This window comes from Dromiciops gliroides, chromosome 2 (assembly GCF_019393635.1).
Source record: "Dromiciops gliroides isolate mDroGli1 chromosome 2, mDroGli1.pri, whole genome shotgun sequence".
Taxonomy (NCBI): domain Eukaryota; kingdom Metazoa; phylum Chordata; class Mammalia; order Microbiotheria; family Microbiotheriidae; genus Dromiciops; species Dromiciops gliroides.
Window position 1 is genome coordinate 160,421,708 of NC_057862.1, and position 17,935 is coordinate 160,439,642.

The window sequence follows — 17,935 nt, forward strand, 5'->3', positions numbered from 1 at the left end:
CTGGCTGATATAAACCTTTTGTTTTTGACTCATAGCACCATAGATACAGAGTGGAAAAGTCTCCCAGCCCTCATTTTTTGTGTTAATAATAATAGCTTGCATTTACATGGTACTTTAAAGTTTGCAAAATGCTTACATATACTATCTCATTTTATCCTAACAACAAGCCTGTGAGGTAGATGCTATTATTATCCCCATTTTACAGATGAAGAAACTGAAATCTAGAGAGGTTAAGTGATTGGTCCAACTGTATGAAGAGGAATTTGAATTTGAATCTTCCCATCTCCAGGTTCAGCACTTTATCCAGTATGCCACGTAGTTACCTCCCATTTAGGATGAGCAAATATCTTTTAGTTCTCATCATGCCACAGCAGTTAGCTCAGGGGTCTTATAAACTGCCTTAAAGAATGCACAAGCCTCAAGAAGGCATTTAATACTGAGGAGACTAGGAGGAGAGGCAAAGCTGATGACCTTTGCCCTGATGCCAACACAGCAAAGGTCACTGTCCTCTTTATCAAATATTAGACAAGAAGTGATTAGGAAGGAGCAGGAATGAAAATCTGAGCCCATTTCATCCAGGAAAGTATAAGTTAGAACCTAAACTCTCTAGCAGTATAGAACCTGGAGTATATAGCAACATAATAGAGAGTGGGGAGAGAGAGAGAGGGAAGCCCTATCAATATACTGAAAAAGAGACTCTGACCTCCAGAATCCACAACACAATTTTAGTCCTCATTTTATCATAATACAACTATTTCTCAAACCTAGTTTTAAAATACCTTGGACTGAGTGAAATGAACAGAAGCAGAGGACCAATTTATACAATAACAACACTGTAAGAAACAAACAACTTTCAAAAATTTAAGAACTCTGATTAATGCAAAGACCAAGCAAAATTCCAGAGGACTGATGTTAACCTTGTTGCCCTCCTCCTGGAAGAAAGATGACAAACTCAAAATACAGAATGAGACACATATTTCTGAACATGGACAACACATCTTTTGCTTGACTGTGCATATTTGTTACCAGGTTTTGTTTTTGTTTTTTGTTTTTTCAATTAAGGGATGGGAGGAAGATTAAAAAAATTTTGTTAATTAAAAAGGATTAGTTTAATTTAAAATAACAAAATACCCTTGAGAATCCCACCCATTTTCTAAATTAGAGATATTAAATCTCGAGTTCCAAAGGGTTGCTTGGAAGTGTTGATAAAATATAAGTAATATAGATGGCATGACTTGGTCTATTCTAATTCCTGAATCCTTTTAGCTTTTAATATTAATTGCTATGTTGAAAAGTATGGGGAAATATAGTGATGGCAGTTGTTTTAGGGGAAGAGGTTATAGTAGAGCATTTATAAGACTTCTGTCAAAAAAAAAAACCAACAGGAATGATTTAAGGATTATTTGAGATACTCAAGCCAAGTAACCCCAGAATTAAAACATAAGTTTGGTGGCAAAAGGGAAAGAGTCCACTTTGGCTTGGGACTTGCGAAATACAATCAGTTCTGCTACAATGTGTGTTTCAAAAACATGAATTTGTTCCAACATGATTAATATGTTAAGGACCATTTTGAGCATAACACAACTTTTGAGTTTGCTTCTGCACAATTTATTCAACAAAAAAACAGTGAGAATGTCTCTATATATACCAAAACATTTATCTGCAATTTTTTGTGGTAGCAAAGAACTGGGGGGGGGGGCGTGGAGTAGATGCCGATCAGTTGGAGAATTGCTAAACAAATTGTGGCATAGGAATATTTACTGTGGAACAGAATATTTATTGGGCTGTAGGAAACGATGTGTGTGATGAATACAGAGAAGTATGGAAAGCCCTATATGAACTGATGTGGAGCCAAGAAAACAATATACATAGTATACATGCCAAAAATCAAAAGTGAATGTAACAAAATTATAAAGATCCAGCAGAACTCAAATGAAGAGGGAACACCACCCCACCCCCCAACCTACCCCTCTGTGGAGGTGGGATGTCCACAGGTATTACACATTGTACATATTTATCGATCAGGTGAGCTGATTGTTTTTTCCCTCTCTAAAATTGGCTATATGATGGCTCAGTGGATAGAGTATTGGGCCTAGAGTCAGGAAGACCTGAATTTAAATCTGACCTCAACACTTACTAGCTATGTGACCCTGAGCAAGTCACTTAACCTCTCTTTGCCTTCATCCACTGCGAAGAAAATGGCAAATCACCCCAGTATTTTTGCCAAGAAAACACCATGAATAGTGCAGTCCATGGGGTGACAAAGAGTTGGACATGACTGAACCATGGTTCTCTGGGAGGGGGAAGGGATAGGATACTTGGTATTACTATGGTAGTATAAGAAAGAGACATCAATAAAAATTTTTTTAGAAAAAGAAACAGTGAGAATGCAGAAAACTGCACCTCTTCACAATAACTCAAAAGCTGTAACCCTTCCAACACCCACTTCCACAAAGAAACTTCAGATTTTTGTTGAGGTAAAAGGCCATGTTAACTGTTTTGTCACAGCTGGAGCTGCGAGCAGAGAATGGCTCATCTGCACCATCTCCACCACTACGCCTTTCCCCTATGGCCTCCTCAGAGTTGTGGCTTGTCTAAGTTGCTACTGCAACCATTGCTGACAAAGCCATTATTTATCATAGTATTTCTTAACCATTTAACACATATAAACCTTTTCTACCATTGTATTAGGTTCCTATCTCTTTTCTTAACTCTTTTTTTTGGTGAGGCAATTGGGGTTAAGTGACTTGCCCAGGGTCATACAGCTAGTAAGTGTTAAGTGTCTGAGGTCGGATTTGAACTCAGGTCCTCCTGAATCCAGGGCCAGTGCTTGCTTTATCCACTGTGCCACCTAGCTGCCCCCTAACTCTTTCTTAATGATGGAGTTTTGGACTATTGTGCCTCAAGTCCATTTTCCTCATAAGTCCTGTGGTTTTTATTGTGTGGTTTTGCATAGCATGGTGCTTTGGGGGAATGTATATGCCCAGTTATAGCAGAACTGCATGTATCTAAATCTACAATGCAACCCCGCCCTAACACACATACACACACAATTCAGGGACTATTTAGAAAATGACACAAAGGGATCATAGTTCTAGAGAACTTCACAAGCCATCCAGTTCAACTCCCTCATTTTACAGATGAAGAAACTGAGGCCGAGAAGGGGTAAATGACTTGCCTATAGTCACTCTAAACTTTCTGACTCCAGATCCTTTGATGGTTTCATAATACCATACTGTCTCTGTGTAAGGTATGTGTCTATAAAGAGGCAGGAGGACTCCTTCATCTAGTCCACCTATTCTTTTATTTTTCAACAAGCTTGTTAGAGGATTTAGCCATTCAGCAGGAAAGAACTGGCATCCCTAGAGAAAAGCAGGTCAGATTATTACAGACTGAAATAAGCTTCCATGTACCCCCAAATATACACATTATCTTTATTGAAAGTCACTTGGAAACCCTCGGGCTCCATAAAAACTGAATTTACCACATTTCCTATTTCAGTTAATCCCTGTCCAAGCACTAGAGAGCTATGAATTCTTCAGCTAACAAAAGGCAAAACCCCCTTTGAAATTTTTGCTTGGGGGCCCCAAATTTCAACCCATGGAACCAGCTAATATTTTCACTTGAGGGAGTGGAAAGAACTATTTAAGTTTAATATAGTCAGTGCCAGATCCTTCTTCCTGTTTTTCTCTATAAAAGTATTTAAGGACACCAGAATTTCCTTTCTCCCAAGTCTCTGAGGGGTCACTATGGTCAGTGGCTTCCATAAGGTCACCTAGGCTTAGCAACAATAGTCAAAGAGGGTCCCAGCCACAACTGTCCAATTAATTTTAGTCCTAAGCCATCAAACGTAGTTAGAAGCTACTCAATCAAAGAGCATTTATTAAGTGATTGCTATATGCCAGGCTATTACATAATTGAGTAGACATTCACCCATCCTCTTTTTCTCTTTCATCTTCCTCATCTCTTTTCTTCCTCCTTTATTTTCTTCATTGTTTTCTGTTCCCTGACCAATTCTTCCCCTCAGCCTCCTCTCTTCTAAGACTTTAGTAATCAGTTACCCTCTGGAGCAGCAGTTCTCAAACTTTCTGGTTTCAGGATTCCTTTAAACTCTTAAAAATTATTGTTTATATCAGTTATAATTGTCAATTTTTACTGTATTAGAACTAAAAATGTCATCATTATTATTATGAAAATAGTTTTGACCTCACAGAAATATTGTAGAGACCCCAAGGGGTCCACAAACCACATTTTGGGAACCACTGTAGTATGTTCTCTACTCATCAGCCTGCTCACAACATCCTCCTGGAAAAGTGTATCTTACATTCACCACCATCCCTGACCTCCCACCGCTATACCACACCCACTGGTGCCAGGGAAAACTTATATTTACATTTACATTGCACATCATGAAATGAAAATGAGTTGGGGAATGCTGATGTAGGATTTTGGACTAGAGAGTTGTGACAGTGCATGGGAGTTTGGGAGAAAGGGAGGAAAGGAGAATGTTGGGGATACCTTTTCCATACGTTCAATTAGTCTGTCCAACTCGCCAATCCTTTGGTCTCGCTCCTCAAGGCTGGTCTCTGCTGTTTGCATCTTGATATTGGCTTCCTCGATGGCTTTCAGAAAATTATTGGTTTCTTCCTTCAAAACAAATACTTGTCTCAACACACAGAGTTTGCCCAGGACATTTATCTTAATTCAACCATCTCTCCTTTAAGGGTAGGAAGGAAAGGGGGCAGCTAAGTGGTGCAGTGGATAAAGCACTGGCCCTGGATTCAGGAGGACCTGAGTTCAAATCCAGCCCTAGACACTTGACACTTACGAGCTGTGTGACCCTGGGTAAGTCACCTAACCCTCCTTGCCCCACCCCCCAAAAAAAGATAGGCAGGAAAACTCAGGTCTCATCTAGGATGAGATCATTTTTAAAACTTTATTTGAAAGCAAGGAAGTCCTACTTATAGGATCATAGATGTAGACTTGGAAGGGACTCCAGAGGACATTAAGTCCAACACCTTTATTTTGTGGATGAGGAAAATAGAACCCAATAACTTGCCCAAGATAACACTGCCACAGCCAGCATGCCAACCCAGGTCCTTGGATTCCAAATCCAACAGAATTTCTCTATCTCATTAAATCTATAACATCCTTTAGCATTTAGACTCCACATACCATATGGACCATAGGCCTTTCTCTTCCTTTTTTGGTGGGGCAATGAGGATCAAGTGACTTGCCCAGGGTCACAGAGCTAGTAGGTGTCAAGTGTCTGAGGATGGATTTGAATGCAGGTCCTCCAGAACCCAGAGCCAATGCTCTATCCACTGCACCACCTAGTTGCCCCCAATATACCTTTCTCTATGGTGACTATAGCAAGGGTAGAGCTAAGAAGGTAAGAACCTTGTGTTAGTTCTAAGGGAGCCTAAGCAGGATTTGAATAGTGTGAGGAGGTATTCTTCCTCCTTGTATGCTATTTAAATTTGTAATCAAAACAATCTCGTTACCTTATTTCCATTTACTGCAATGGTTACCACATGTATTAAATCTAAAAAGTCCTGTCACCATCACTCAACATTTAACTATATGCTTCCTGGGTTGTTGGGGATTTTTTGATGAGGAGGAAAACAAAACAAAAACCCCTCTCTTTAATGTTCATTGGGCTCCCCCAACATACCAGAAGTGCCTCTTTCTCTGCATTGTGTTTTTGCTGTTCTTGTTGTAGTTTTTCTTCATACTGACTATAGAGCTTCTTGGTCATCTCTCTCATGACATCAGCATTGGCCTCCTGGGAAGATTCTACCTATAAAAGAGAGAAACATCAGGATCATACCATCAGCAGGTGAAATAAGGCTAGAGGTAATAGGTGTGTATGTATATGTGTGCCTATATATATAGAGAGACAGACAGACAGACAGACAGACAGACACATAAGTAATATTATAATTTACTAGCTGTGTAACCCTGGGCAAATCACTTAACTCTGCTTCAGTTTCCTCATCTGTAAAATGAGCTGGAAAAGCAAAGGCAAACCACTCCAGTATCTTTGCCAAGAAAACTCCAAATGGGGTCATAGAGGGTCCAACATGACTGGAAATGACTGAACAAAAAATATGTATTATATATGTATATATGTGTATATACATGTATGTGTGTATATATGTATATGTGTGTACACACACACAGAAGCTGAAGGAGTTTAAATAACTAAGTCAAGGGTCACAGACATAGTGTCAGAAGCAGGATTTCAACTCAGGTCCTCTGACTCCATAGTCATCCCCCGACACACACAACTGGATCATGATGTTGCAGGTTTTTATACAACGCACATGAAAGTGCATAGAGCTACCCTCCCCAATCCAATATCCTCACTTTACTTACCAAGACCCTGATTGTTATCACTCTTCCTCTTTGTACCTGTATCATTTCTAAATGATATGAAATAAAACTTCATCTTTTTGAGTTATTCATCTTTTGGGTTTTGCTTTTTGTTGTCTAGATTTAAATGGAAAGGTGGTTGTGGCGATGCATACCTGTAATCCCTGTTTTTAGGGGGAGGCTGAGGTTGGTAGAGCACGTGGGTTTAAGACCTCTGAGTTGCAGTGGACTAAACCTTATGGGCATCCATACTAAGTCCACCATCAATACAGTGACCCCCTGGGAACTAGGGGTGAGGGGACTGTCCTGAGTCAGAAATGGATTGGGGTAGAGATGCCATGCCAATCAGCAGTGGCTCTGCCTATGAGTGGCTGTTGCACTTTCAGCCTGGGTGAAATAGGGAGAATCAGCCTGAGAAAGAAAAAAAAAGATTTAAAATGAAATCTTTGGGGTATCAATTTAAGATTAAGTACATGATCAAGCACTAGCAGCAGACAGATAAGCTCACCTTCCAATAGGAATCCTTTGGATAGAGAAAATCTTTGCCTACCCCTTATCTGGATGAAATTTATCAAGTACATATGGGTTTTTTTTAAATGTTATTGCTACTGCTATAAAAACATAGCTGATCAAGGAATTTGAGTGGGCTGACATATTTAGAATGCCAAATGTTGTCCAAAATGAAAACTGAAGAAAGAGAAGTTTGTTTCAGCTCATTATCTACTTTTTCCACCTGTCCCCCCCTTCCCCAATAATCTCTGCCATTTGAAAGGAGATATTTTCTGAACTTGGAATCAGGAAGACCTGAGTTCATAACCTGTCCCTGCCATTTTCTAGCTGTATAATCATGGACAAGTCTCTTAACAGATGTTAAGTGTTAAGTGATAGTGTCAAGTGATCAGCATTCTGAATCTCAGTTTAGTTCTGTATAAAACCAATAGGTTGAACTAGATGACCTTTGAGGTCCCTTCGAGCTTTAAACCTATGATCCTATAACTTAAACCTGCTTTATATGCCTGACTTTTGCCAACTTTTTGTTTTCTAAGGGTTTTGGAGAATTTTTTCAATCTCTAAAAAAGTCATCAGAAATCTAGAGGAAGAAGGAAAATAAAGATGCCATAAAAATATTGCTAAGGAAATTGAGGCCCGGTGAAGTTAAATGACTTGCCCAAGGTCACAATGGGAATAAGCAGCATCAGAAGTGGGATTTTAACCTAGCTCCTAAATAGCACAAGAGCAGGAATAATCTCATTCCTTGTACATGTAATCTCAGTGCATAGAACAGGGCATGACATAGAATTCATTTAATAAACATCTGTTGCTACTGTTCAGTCATTTACAGTCATTTCTGACTGTGACCCCATTTGTTGGAGTTTTCTTGGCAAAGATACCGGACTGCTTTGCCATTTCCTTCACCAGCTCATTTTACCGACGAGGAAACTGAGACAAATCAGATTAATTGACCTGCACATGGTCACACAATTAGTAAGTGTCTGGGGCCAGATTTGAACTCAGGAAAATGAGTCTTTCTGACTCCAGAACTGGTGCTCTGTCCACTGAGCTACCATATATTAATTGATTAATCACTGCTATGCACCCACCCAAATTCTAGGAATTAGTAAATTGGAAGTGCTATCTGAAGAAAATTTCAACACAATGAGAACCCAGCTATTGTCACAACAAATTCTTGTATGTTCTCTACCAAAAACTGATGCTGGTCATCACAGCTTCAGAATCTCCTGGTTTTGACCACCAGCTTCCCTACAGCTAATATCCTCCCTTTTGGGGTCCTATGAAGTAATTTGGTCAGAGAAACTGCCACCACCCACACACTCTCATCAATGAGTTTCAAGTTTCATTGTTCAAATAAGAATGTTTTATGTTGACTTTCCATAGAAAAAAGAAAAGCAAAAAACCCCACACTATTATCAAAATTTAGTTTCTAGGCATTCCTGTTCCCAAAGGAGTCAGAGAACCTGGCAAGGTTTTCTTGGGGTGGGATGGTGACTGGTGACTGCTGGCACAGCACTCCATCACCTAGCTCAATGACTTTGCACAGGTTGTCCCCCATGCCTGGAATGCATTCCCTCCTCCTCCATCTACCTCTAAGAATCCCCAATTTAGGGGCAGCTAGGTGGCCCAGTGGATAAAGCACCGGCCCTGGATTCAGGAGTACCTGAGTTCAAATCCGGCCTCAGACACTTGACACTTACTAGCTGTGTGACCCTGGGCAAGTCACTTAACCCCCATTGCCCCGCAAAAAAAAAAAAGAATCCCCAATTTAGCTTAAACACCATTTTCTTCATAAACCTTTCCCTGACCTTCCTTCCCTGGCTGGTAGGACCTTTATTGTTGTCGTTCAGTCATGTCTGACTCTTCGTGACCCCTTTTTTGGAAGGCTGGTTTGCCATTTTATTTTCTAGCTCATTTACAGATGAGGAAACTGAGGCAAATTGAGTTAAATGACTAGCCCAGAGTCACACAGCTAGTGTCTGAGGCCAGTTTGAGCTCAGGTCTTCCTGACTCCAGGCCTGGTGTTCTATCCATTGTGTCACCTAGCTGCCATTTATCTTCCATTTATTTTGTATATATTTGTATTTTACATGCTTCTCTCAGTAAAACATAAGCTCCTTGAGGAGCTTATTTCACTGTTTTTTATCCTTAGCATCTAGCACAGTGCCTTGAATATAGTGGGCCCTTAATGCTTGTTGACTGACTGCCAATACTTAAGCACCCTGGTCAGCACCCTCTCCTCTACCCCCAAGGAAGCACAATTCTTAACTTTCACAAAGACACTTTGGGAGTACAGCTGGAGTTCAGGTGTATGCCAATACAAAAGGGAACCTCAAGGTAGGACCCACTAGAGTTGACTTAATCATCCCCATCTTTTCTGCTTTAATAGTATTGTCGATTCTAGTCCTGCCTCCAACACTTACTTAGGTACATATTTATGAGTCATTTAACCCCTCTGAACATTAATAATGTGTTTACTCCCTACCTCACATGGTTGTGGTGGAGAAAAAAATCTTGTGAACCTTAAACATGCTACATAAATGTGGTTTATGTTATTATTGTTTGATATTTCTTCTTTGTTGTCATTTCTCATTCCTATCAGGGTTCCCTGCCTTTCTCATACAGCCTTCATTGTAATTGGCTGCTTCTAATCCAATGTGAGCTGAGGGATCAGATAAACAAGTCTGTTGCACTTGTGTCTAAAGTACAAGTAAATGGGGTCTAAGTAAGGACTTGAAGGCACTCCTGTGAGAAAAGCACATGACCTTTTAGCACAAAAGATGGAGAGACCACTCTTTCCCTTCACCATACAGGGAGAATGAGGTGATGGAGTGATAGTGGAGGTCTGAGCATCTAAGAATCATGTTATTGTGCTAATACCTAACTGTCGTTATAAGTTTTGTAATGGTTTGTGGTGTTTTCTTTAAATTAGGTGAATTCATAAACTCCACCACTGCAAGGGGAGGCAAAGATTTACTAAAAGGCAGCTTTGAGACACGAATCACTTATACAGAAGTAAAAAGTAAACAAAGGTCCATTCTTGAATTGTAGTATCACGCAACCTGTGATAGACTTTATTAATAGCTCACATTTCTACATCATTTTAAGGTTACAAATGCTTTCCTCACCATCACTCTTTGAAGGAGTCAGTGAAAATATAATTACCCTCATTTTATAGATAAGGAAACTGAGACCCCGAGAAGTGTATGATATGGTAGGGAGAGTGCTGCATTTGAATTCAAAATACTTAGTTTGGATCCTTGGCTTTGTCATTCACTCAAGAAATCTGTACTATATAAATGCATCTGTTGCTATAATTTTGTTTTTTTCTTGGTTGTCAAGTAAAAGTTTGTATCTCTCAAAGTTTCCAAGCCCAGTGCACCATATAAAGTAAATGCTTAGTCCATGTTGATTGAATTGAAACACAGGTGCCAAGGCTCACAATATCTTATGAATGTGTTCACAGCCTTCCTTTCAAAGTTCAAGAAATGCATTTTGAAATCAAAGCTATCTCTATCCTGATTAGGCTCTCCCACGTTCCTTTTTCATAGAGTCATGATATATAACATCATTCCTTTTTCATAGAGCCATGATAGATAACATTGATATATGGATGCTAGTGGCCTTTGCAGACATTAGAATGGGCTTTGGCAGCAACTGATATAAATATGAATGGGACAGATTCTACCATTGGGAAAGAAACTGTTTGCCATTGAGAAATAAGTACACTACCACTTTCAGGTCCTTGGGAACCAAAAAAAGACTCTGCTCAATTTCACCCAGCAGCATCCCAAGGAAGTTGAAAAAAAAAAAGACTACTATCTTGGGCTGCATTAAGCAGCATAATGTCCATAATTAGGGAAATGGTGGCTTCCTGAACTCTGATGGTCAGAACACATTCATAAGTTCTGGGTCGTGCATTTTAAGATAGTAATTGACAGTGGCGGTATATCCAGAAGAGAACAAGATAAGGGGCCTAGAATCATGCCATACAAGGACAGGTTTAAAGATAATGAGAATGTTTAGCATGGAGAAGAGGAGACTGGCTTGAGGGAGGAGGGGAAGATGGGAACAAAATAGCTATCTTCAAGTATTTACAAAACTACCTCGTACAAGAGCAATTAAGTTTAAACCACATGGCCCCAAAGGGCAAAAATTTACAGAGCCATGAATTTTAGTACAATACAAAGGAGGAAATGTTTAACAATTAAAACTGTCAAAAATGAAATAGGTTAATCCTCCATATGAAGGAAGTTCCATATCAATGGTGCTCTTCAAATAAAGCTGGAAAAACCATCTGAAGTCCTTTCCAATTCTGAGAGTATATGTTCCTATGGAAGTGTAATAGGAGTGTAATAGGAGACTTGATTGGCCTTCTGGGATTTGTAGTTCAATAAGGCAAGTGTTCTCTACCAGCCACAGGAGAGGTTTGGAGTACTGTGATCTTTGATCCAGGAGACAGCCTTTGTGTTGGGCTCAGGAGTTTTGAAAAAAAGGGACGTACAGGGGAAGGAGACAGATGAGCAGAGTAGAAGTGAACAATGGAGCAAAGTACTATGGACTCCCAACAGTTATCTTGCATACCATCCGCTGGAACTAAAAACTTGAGCTTCAGGGCATGGGTTCTGGTCAATAGGACAAAGAACTTGGACAGAAAAAGCAGATAGCTCTGACTGCCCCTTCAGGGAACTGAACAAAGTTCTGAAAGGATTTTATTTTTAGTTTTCTAAATTCTCCTTCCCATTAATTGACAACAGACATTTTATATAATTTTATTTTCCTTTATGTAAGCTATTTCTTATCCTGATTTTTATTTCATTTAAAAATCATGACTGTAATAGCTACTGTATGCCATAGAACTATAAAATGGGTCAGCAAATTCAACTGATCAGAATCTTATACTAACCTAGAGGCAAAAAGCGTGATATGTGATTTTTATTAATAACTAGCATTTGTTTAAGCTCCCTAAAACAGCAGATAAAGAGATCCACATGGAATTTGGAGTCATTTTACCCCCTAGGCTAGAAAATGAGCTTGGGGTATGAGCAGGCTATAGGTGCTCAAGTGCCAGAGGGAAGAGTTTAGCCTTCAGCAGGCAGAGGAGAATGGCATGGTTCAAGAAAGACTCAGTGCCCAGACAAACTTTTATCTACAGTAGAAATATGTATTCTCTAAGGCAAGGACACACCTTTTCTGTGTCATGGACCCCTTTGGCCGTCTGTAAATCTGTGAATCCATTCTCTGAATAATGTTTTAAATGCACAAAATAAAATACACAGGATGAGAAAAGAAACCAATTATATCAAAATACAGTTTTCATTTTTTTTTTTAATTTAGCGATAGCAGGTTAAGAACCTCTGCTCTAGAGAATGCTCTTACATTTTTCTTCATGGTGCCAGGATGAGACAGAATTGGTTGCTGTAAGAAGGCAGCCAGCTCTATGTCCTCTCTCTATACATCCTCTCTATTATAAAATAGTACCAATGACTCATCACTGCCAAGGAATCCCCCCTGCTAGGACTGAGAAACTGGGAACACCGCAATTATCTTTTTTTTGCTGCAAAACTAGATTAGAAGAATTTTGGAGTCATTCTGTAGGCTCCTAGGGCAATTCTTGGTAAAGCTTGAACACATCTATATTCTAAAACTATTCAAGTTACAGTCAACACACAACCTAGGCGTTATCCTAGACACCCCCTCCCTGTCTCTGCCTGCCTGCCTGCCCCTCCCTCCCCCTTTCTTCCTCTCTCTCGCTCTCGCTCTCTCCCCCCGCCTCCAAATCCAATCAATTGTCTCATCCTGCCATTGCTGCCTATGGAACATCTCTCCTATATATCCCCTCTCCTCCGGCTCTGCTACCACATGGTAGCACACACCTTCATCATTTAACACTTGCACTATTGTCTCTCCATACTCCAGCCAGTCCTCTACTTCTACTCAGCTGTTGACCTTCCTAAATCACAGGTTGGACCATATCACCCCTCTATTCAATAAACTCCAATGGCTCCCTGTTTCCTCCAGGATCAAATATAAAATCCTCCCTTGGTCTTTAAACTCCTTCATAGCCTGGCCCCTCTTCCTACCTTTTCAGTTTTCTGACACCTTATTCCTGGACATTTAGTCTGAGATCCAGTGACACTGACCTTCTTTCTATTCCTTGCACAAGACTTTTCATCTACTAGCTCCAAGCATTCAAAAATTATTTCTTGAGGCAATCTGTGTTAAGTGACTTGCCCAGGGTCACACAGCTAGTGTCCAAGCATTTTTGATGATTATTCGATGTGCCTGGAATACCCTCCCTCATCTCTGAGCTCCCCTTTTGAAGAAGCCTTTCCCAGTCCTACTTAAGACTAGTTCCTTCCCTTTGAGATTATTCCCCAAAGTAACCTGTATACATCTTTTTTTTACAAAATTATTCACGTCATCTCTCCCTCTCCCACCTCATTAGACTGCAAGCTCAAGGACAGAGATTTGTTTTTTGCCTTTCTTTGTATCTCCAGCACCTAGGACAGTGCCTGACATTGTATAGGCACTTAAATGCTATTTGACCAACAGTAAATAACCTTGCCTGTTTGCACAGAACAGAGGCATAACCTGTCTGAGCAGTTCTTACAAAACTTAGGGGGTAGGTGAAAGGAAGGAAATAAGCATTTATATAGCACCCCCTATGTTCCAGGCACTGTGCTAAGTGCTCTTATAAATATTATCTCATTTGATCCTCACAACAGCCTTCCAAGGTAGGTGCAATTATTATCCCCATTTTACAGATGAGGAAACTGAGGCAAATGCAGATTAGGTGACTTGCCTGGATTACATAGCTAGAAAGTATCTTCAGGAAGATCTGAACCCACTTCTTCCTGACTTCAGTCCCAGTTCTCCATCCACTGTGCCATTAGCTGCCTTGGAGAAGCGGTCATGTTGGGGTGTATATGAGGATGGAGTATGGTTAATAGTTCTTGGAATTCAGGACTTGGATTGCTCTGAAGATAACAGTAACATGCTCAAATATTTTCTAGATCACCTAGAGAATGCCTTTGATTTCAGTCTTCTGGGACTATTAACAATGAATGTGAAAAGAAATAATGTATGAAGAAGGGGGTAGGAAAAAAAAGTGGGAAGACAAAAGAGAAGGGAGCTGAAAAAGGAAAGAGGAAATGAAATATAAATTAGGAAGAGAAACCTGATGAAGAATTTATGGTTCATTTACTTTACCTTTAGTTTCAAAAGCTGGTTTTCAACCTGAGCCACCTCTAGCTGTCTCTGCTTTTCTCTCAGTTTTTCCATAGATGCTTCATATGTATGCTGTAAATTTCTGATCTGGTCCTTAATGGTACTGTTTTCCAAGGTAACATCCACCAATGTTTTCTGCCAGGATAAAAATGAGAATGCATTTTGAGCCATTCCATTACTGATTGATCATCATAAAAACATACAGAAACCACATGTGAACAGAGGGCCAAGGGATTTCACGAAACTTTCACCAAGGCTGTAGCCTAGAATATCCTTATCTACCTGGCCTCCCCCTAGAGTGTGTTAAGAGAGCCCAGCATGTAGCCAATATGGGGAACAACAAACCACCTTGTCTATTCACACCCGAGAAACCCAGTCCATTCTTGGAGACTTTGTCACCATCATTGGGGTGTGGGTCCTCATTATTGCCAAATTGTCTGGTGGCTCTAATCTACCTACCACTAAACTCCTCTATTGCGGCCACCTACACCTTTCCCATGGGGCTTGTACCATTGGGATTGGCTAGTGAGCAATCTAAAAAATGGATCTCTCTTTCCTAAAAGGAGTGGTCACTTTTGTCCTTCAGAGAAATATGGAGAGGTAGGGAAGAAGTGGCTCGGTTGATTCCAATGAAATGTCAGTTTCACAAGGCATCTCTTCCCTAGTGGCTCCCTCTCAAGCCCAGGAGTGGAAGGGAGGAGGTGGTAGAGCTAGAGGACCATGGACTTTCAATGTAGTTTATAGCACTTAATGATAGTGCTATGCACAGACAGGTGCTTAACAAATGCCTTTGATAATAGCCAGAGGTTGCCCATCAGCAAGAATCTTTTAAATGCTTGCAGCTTTTTATGACTGCAATTTGTGTTTGGTTTATTCTTTTAGGACTCCAGAAGAGTGAGGTCATTAAAATCCAGAACTCCCACTGCTAGACACTGTGTTTATGGCCGTCTTCTCTCACCTCCCCCACACACCCCCACCCCACCCAAGTTGCATGCCATTTCAAGTGCAAACATCTGGAAATCTCATCCTTTGAAATAGGATCACAAGACCTTTGCTGACTCTGGAGCAGGAGGAGAATTTAATTTCTGAGGTTTCTTAGTTTCTAAATTCTTATTTGAATAATGATAATAAGCCTTTTACCTCCTTATTTCTCTAAGCAGAGAATAGGATTCCTGATCAGAGCAGTATCTTATGCTTGGAATGGACTCTCCTTGCATCTTCATCTATTAAAGGTCATCCCTTGCTTTAAGACCCAAATCAGGTACCACCTCCTCCATGAAGCCTTCCCTGTCACATTTTAATATCTAAGGGAATCATTGTACAATCCAGCACCTCATCTACAAAATAAGGGAGTTAGACTAGATGGCTCTTGAACCAATATTTCCAGATGCTCTACCACCTTCTTGCATATCTAAAAGTAATCTATCTATCCTCATATGTCTGATAAATCTCTTCTTTGAGCTTTTGCAACTAAGGAGGATGGCTCTTGTATCTATTTATGTATTCTCAGTACCTACTGATGTATCACTATCTCCTGATGCTTCAAAAATATTTGCTGAACTGAAATATTACAATGAGGTATGTGGAAAAACTAAAAACATGAAGTAATGTTGAGCTTGAATGGTGGTAAGGTGCTGTGGAAAGAGATCTGGATTCAGGGTCATAGGAACTGGGTTCAAATCTTACTTTTCCACTAATAACCTGTGAAAACATGAGCAAGTCACTTCACCTCTGTGGTCCTCAGTTTCTTCATCTTCAAAATGAGTGGACTGGAATAGATGACTTCTAAGATCCTTGGAAGCCTACCACTCTAAGGCCTCTTTTTATACTATATAAAAATTGAGAATTAATATTGTGGCAAGCATTTTTGGAATAATTTGCTCAGTCTCCTTTGAATAGCAGGGCTAACAAATATAGGGAGAGTCTTAATAAAGAAAATGTTGCTTAGTTTAGTGTTGACTAAATCAGTCAAGGGAAAATTCTTTGTCTATTATTGACCAAATTAAGAAAGGATGTGTACTTCTTTCCTAACCAAACCAGAAAAGGAAATGTCTTTTAGTTTTCTGGGAAACATCTTCCCCAAAGGTGTGCCCACATTACAATTGTCCCTCCTGGTACATCATTAAAATCTCATTGTGGAAAAGCACATACTTTTGATTTATCATTACTATGGAATTTCTTCATCTTTTGTTTCATCATTATTTATATAAATGCAAGCTATAAACTGCTTGAGAGAAAAGAGAATTTTGGGGGCAATAGAATTCTATTGGTCAGAACTTCTACCCGAGCAATCTGTGTGTACACTAATAAAATGTCTTTCCATCAGATTTAATCTAAATACAGTTAGAATGTTTTTCTTTCATAGAACTTTTCAGTCTCAAATTTATCATTCTAGGCATAAGATCAATCACAAAGCTGAAAGCCAGGCTACCTGAGAATCACAGAATCTTAGAGCTAGAAAAAATCTTAGAGATGATCCAATTAAGCCAACTTATTTTACACATGAGGAAACAGAAGGCCAAATGTTATTTTCTTCCTCAAAAATCTATATCGGCTCCTCATCATCTACAGAAGAGAGTCAAAGCTTACAGGGAAAAAGATATCACAGTAAAACTGAAAAGGGGCTTGGCTTCATTTGTCAACTCAAATGAGATATGGACAAAGTTGGTAAGGGGAGAAGCACAGTGATTGACACACAGTAAAAACTTAATAAATGCTTGTTGACTGATTGAAACTTAGAAATTAGTATAAACAAGAAGCCAAAAAATGTTAAATAGATCTTCAGCCTCAACTAAGTTAGCAGGCTGTTAGATGGCTAATTTTATGCCTGGTAGATTATCTCTCAGTTGTAATGTACCTGTTCTTGGCTGCTTGTGATTAATATTTAAAGGTAATTTAGAGTTGGGGGTTGGGGGAGGGCAGGTAGGTGTTACAGTAGATAGAATGCCAGGCCTAGAGTCAAGAGGACTCATCTTCCTGCTTCACTTTGCTTGTTCATCTTGATGTCTTGACTTGCAAGTGGATTGGATTTGAGTGAGGCAGAGTCCCACTCTCTTCTCCAAAGTCATCAAAGTCCAAGGGCAAAACATAAGTCAAGACAACTGGTGATGACCTGGTGTGCAATGGGTGACCTTGGCCTTTCTAAATTAAGGTCTTTCCCAGGCCTCAGTTTGTCTGAGTATCTTCCTGAGTTAAGAACCCACCCCAGACACTAGCTATGTGACCCTGGGCAAATCATTTAACCCTCTTTGCCTCAGTTTTCTCAAATGTAAAATGAACTAGAGAAGGAAATGACACACCACTCCAGTATCTTTGCCAAGAAAATCCCAAATGGGGTCGTCAAGAGTTGGACACAAGGGGAACAACTAAACAACAATTTGAAGTTGGCTATACACCAGGTTGAGATGGAAATATTGAGAGGTTTATTCAGTTGCTTAAACAAAAATGTGCCTCTCAGAGGCAAAAGACTGAGATGTCAATTGGCAAGTAAATTATACACCTGGTCAGCAACCAGGAATCTGGTAAAAGATGAGCATATAATCCCAAAGAGATTTTTTTAAATGGGGGAGAAAGAACCTATTCACACAATCAGCTCTTTTTGTAGTGGCTAAGAATTGGACATCAAAAGAATGCTCATCATTTGGAATTATGCCCAAAGGGCGAGAAAGCTGTGCATACCCTTTGACCCAGCAATTCCACTTTTAGGTCTTTTTCCCAAAGAAATCATGGAAGGGGGAAAGGGACCCACATGTACAAAAATATTTATAGCTGCTCTTTACATGGTAGCAAGGAACTGGAAGTTGAGGGGGTGCCCATC

At 39.9% G+C, this 17,935-nt stretch overlaps 1 protein-coding gene across 1 annotated transcript in view; it reads right to left on the reverse strand.

The window, feature by feature from the left end:
- LOC122738059 (myocardial zonula adherens protein) overlaps positions 1-17,935 on the reverse strand; it is a 101,345-nt gene that overhangs the window by 45,074 nt on the left and 38,336 nt on the right. The window contains exons 6-8 of the mRNA XM_043980106.1: positions 14,101-14,253; positions 5,675-5,800; positions 4,519-4,647 (exon numbers count right to left, since the gene is read on the reverse strand). Of these exons, the coding sequence (XP_043836041.1) occupies positions 4,519-4,647; positions 5,675-5,800; positions 14,101-14,253 (408 nt within the window). The remainder of the gene's footprint in view (positions 1-4,518; positions 4,648-5,674; positions 5,801-14,100; positions 14,254-17,935) is intronic.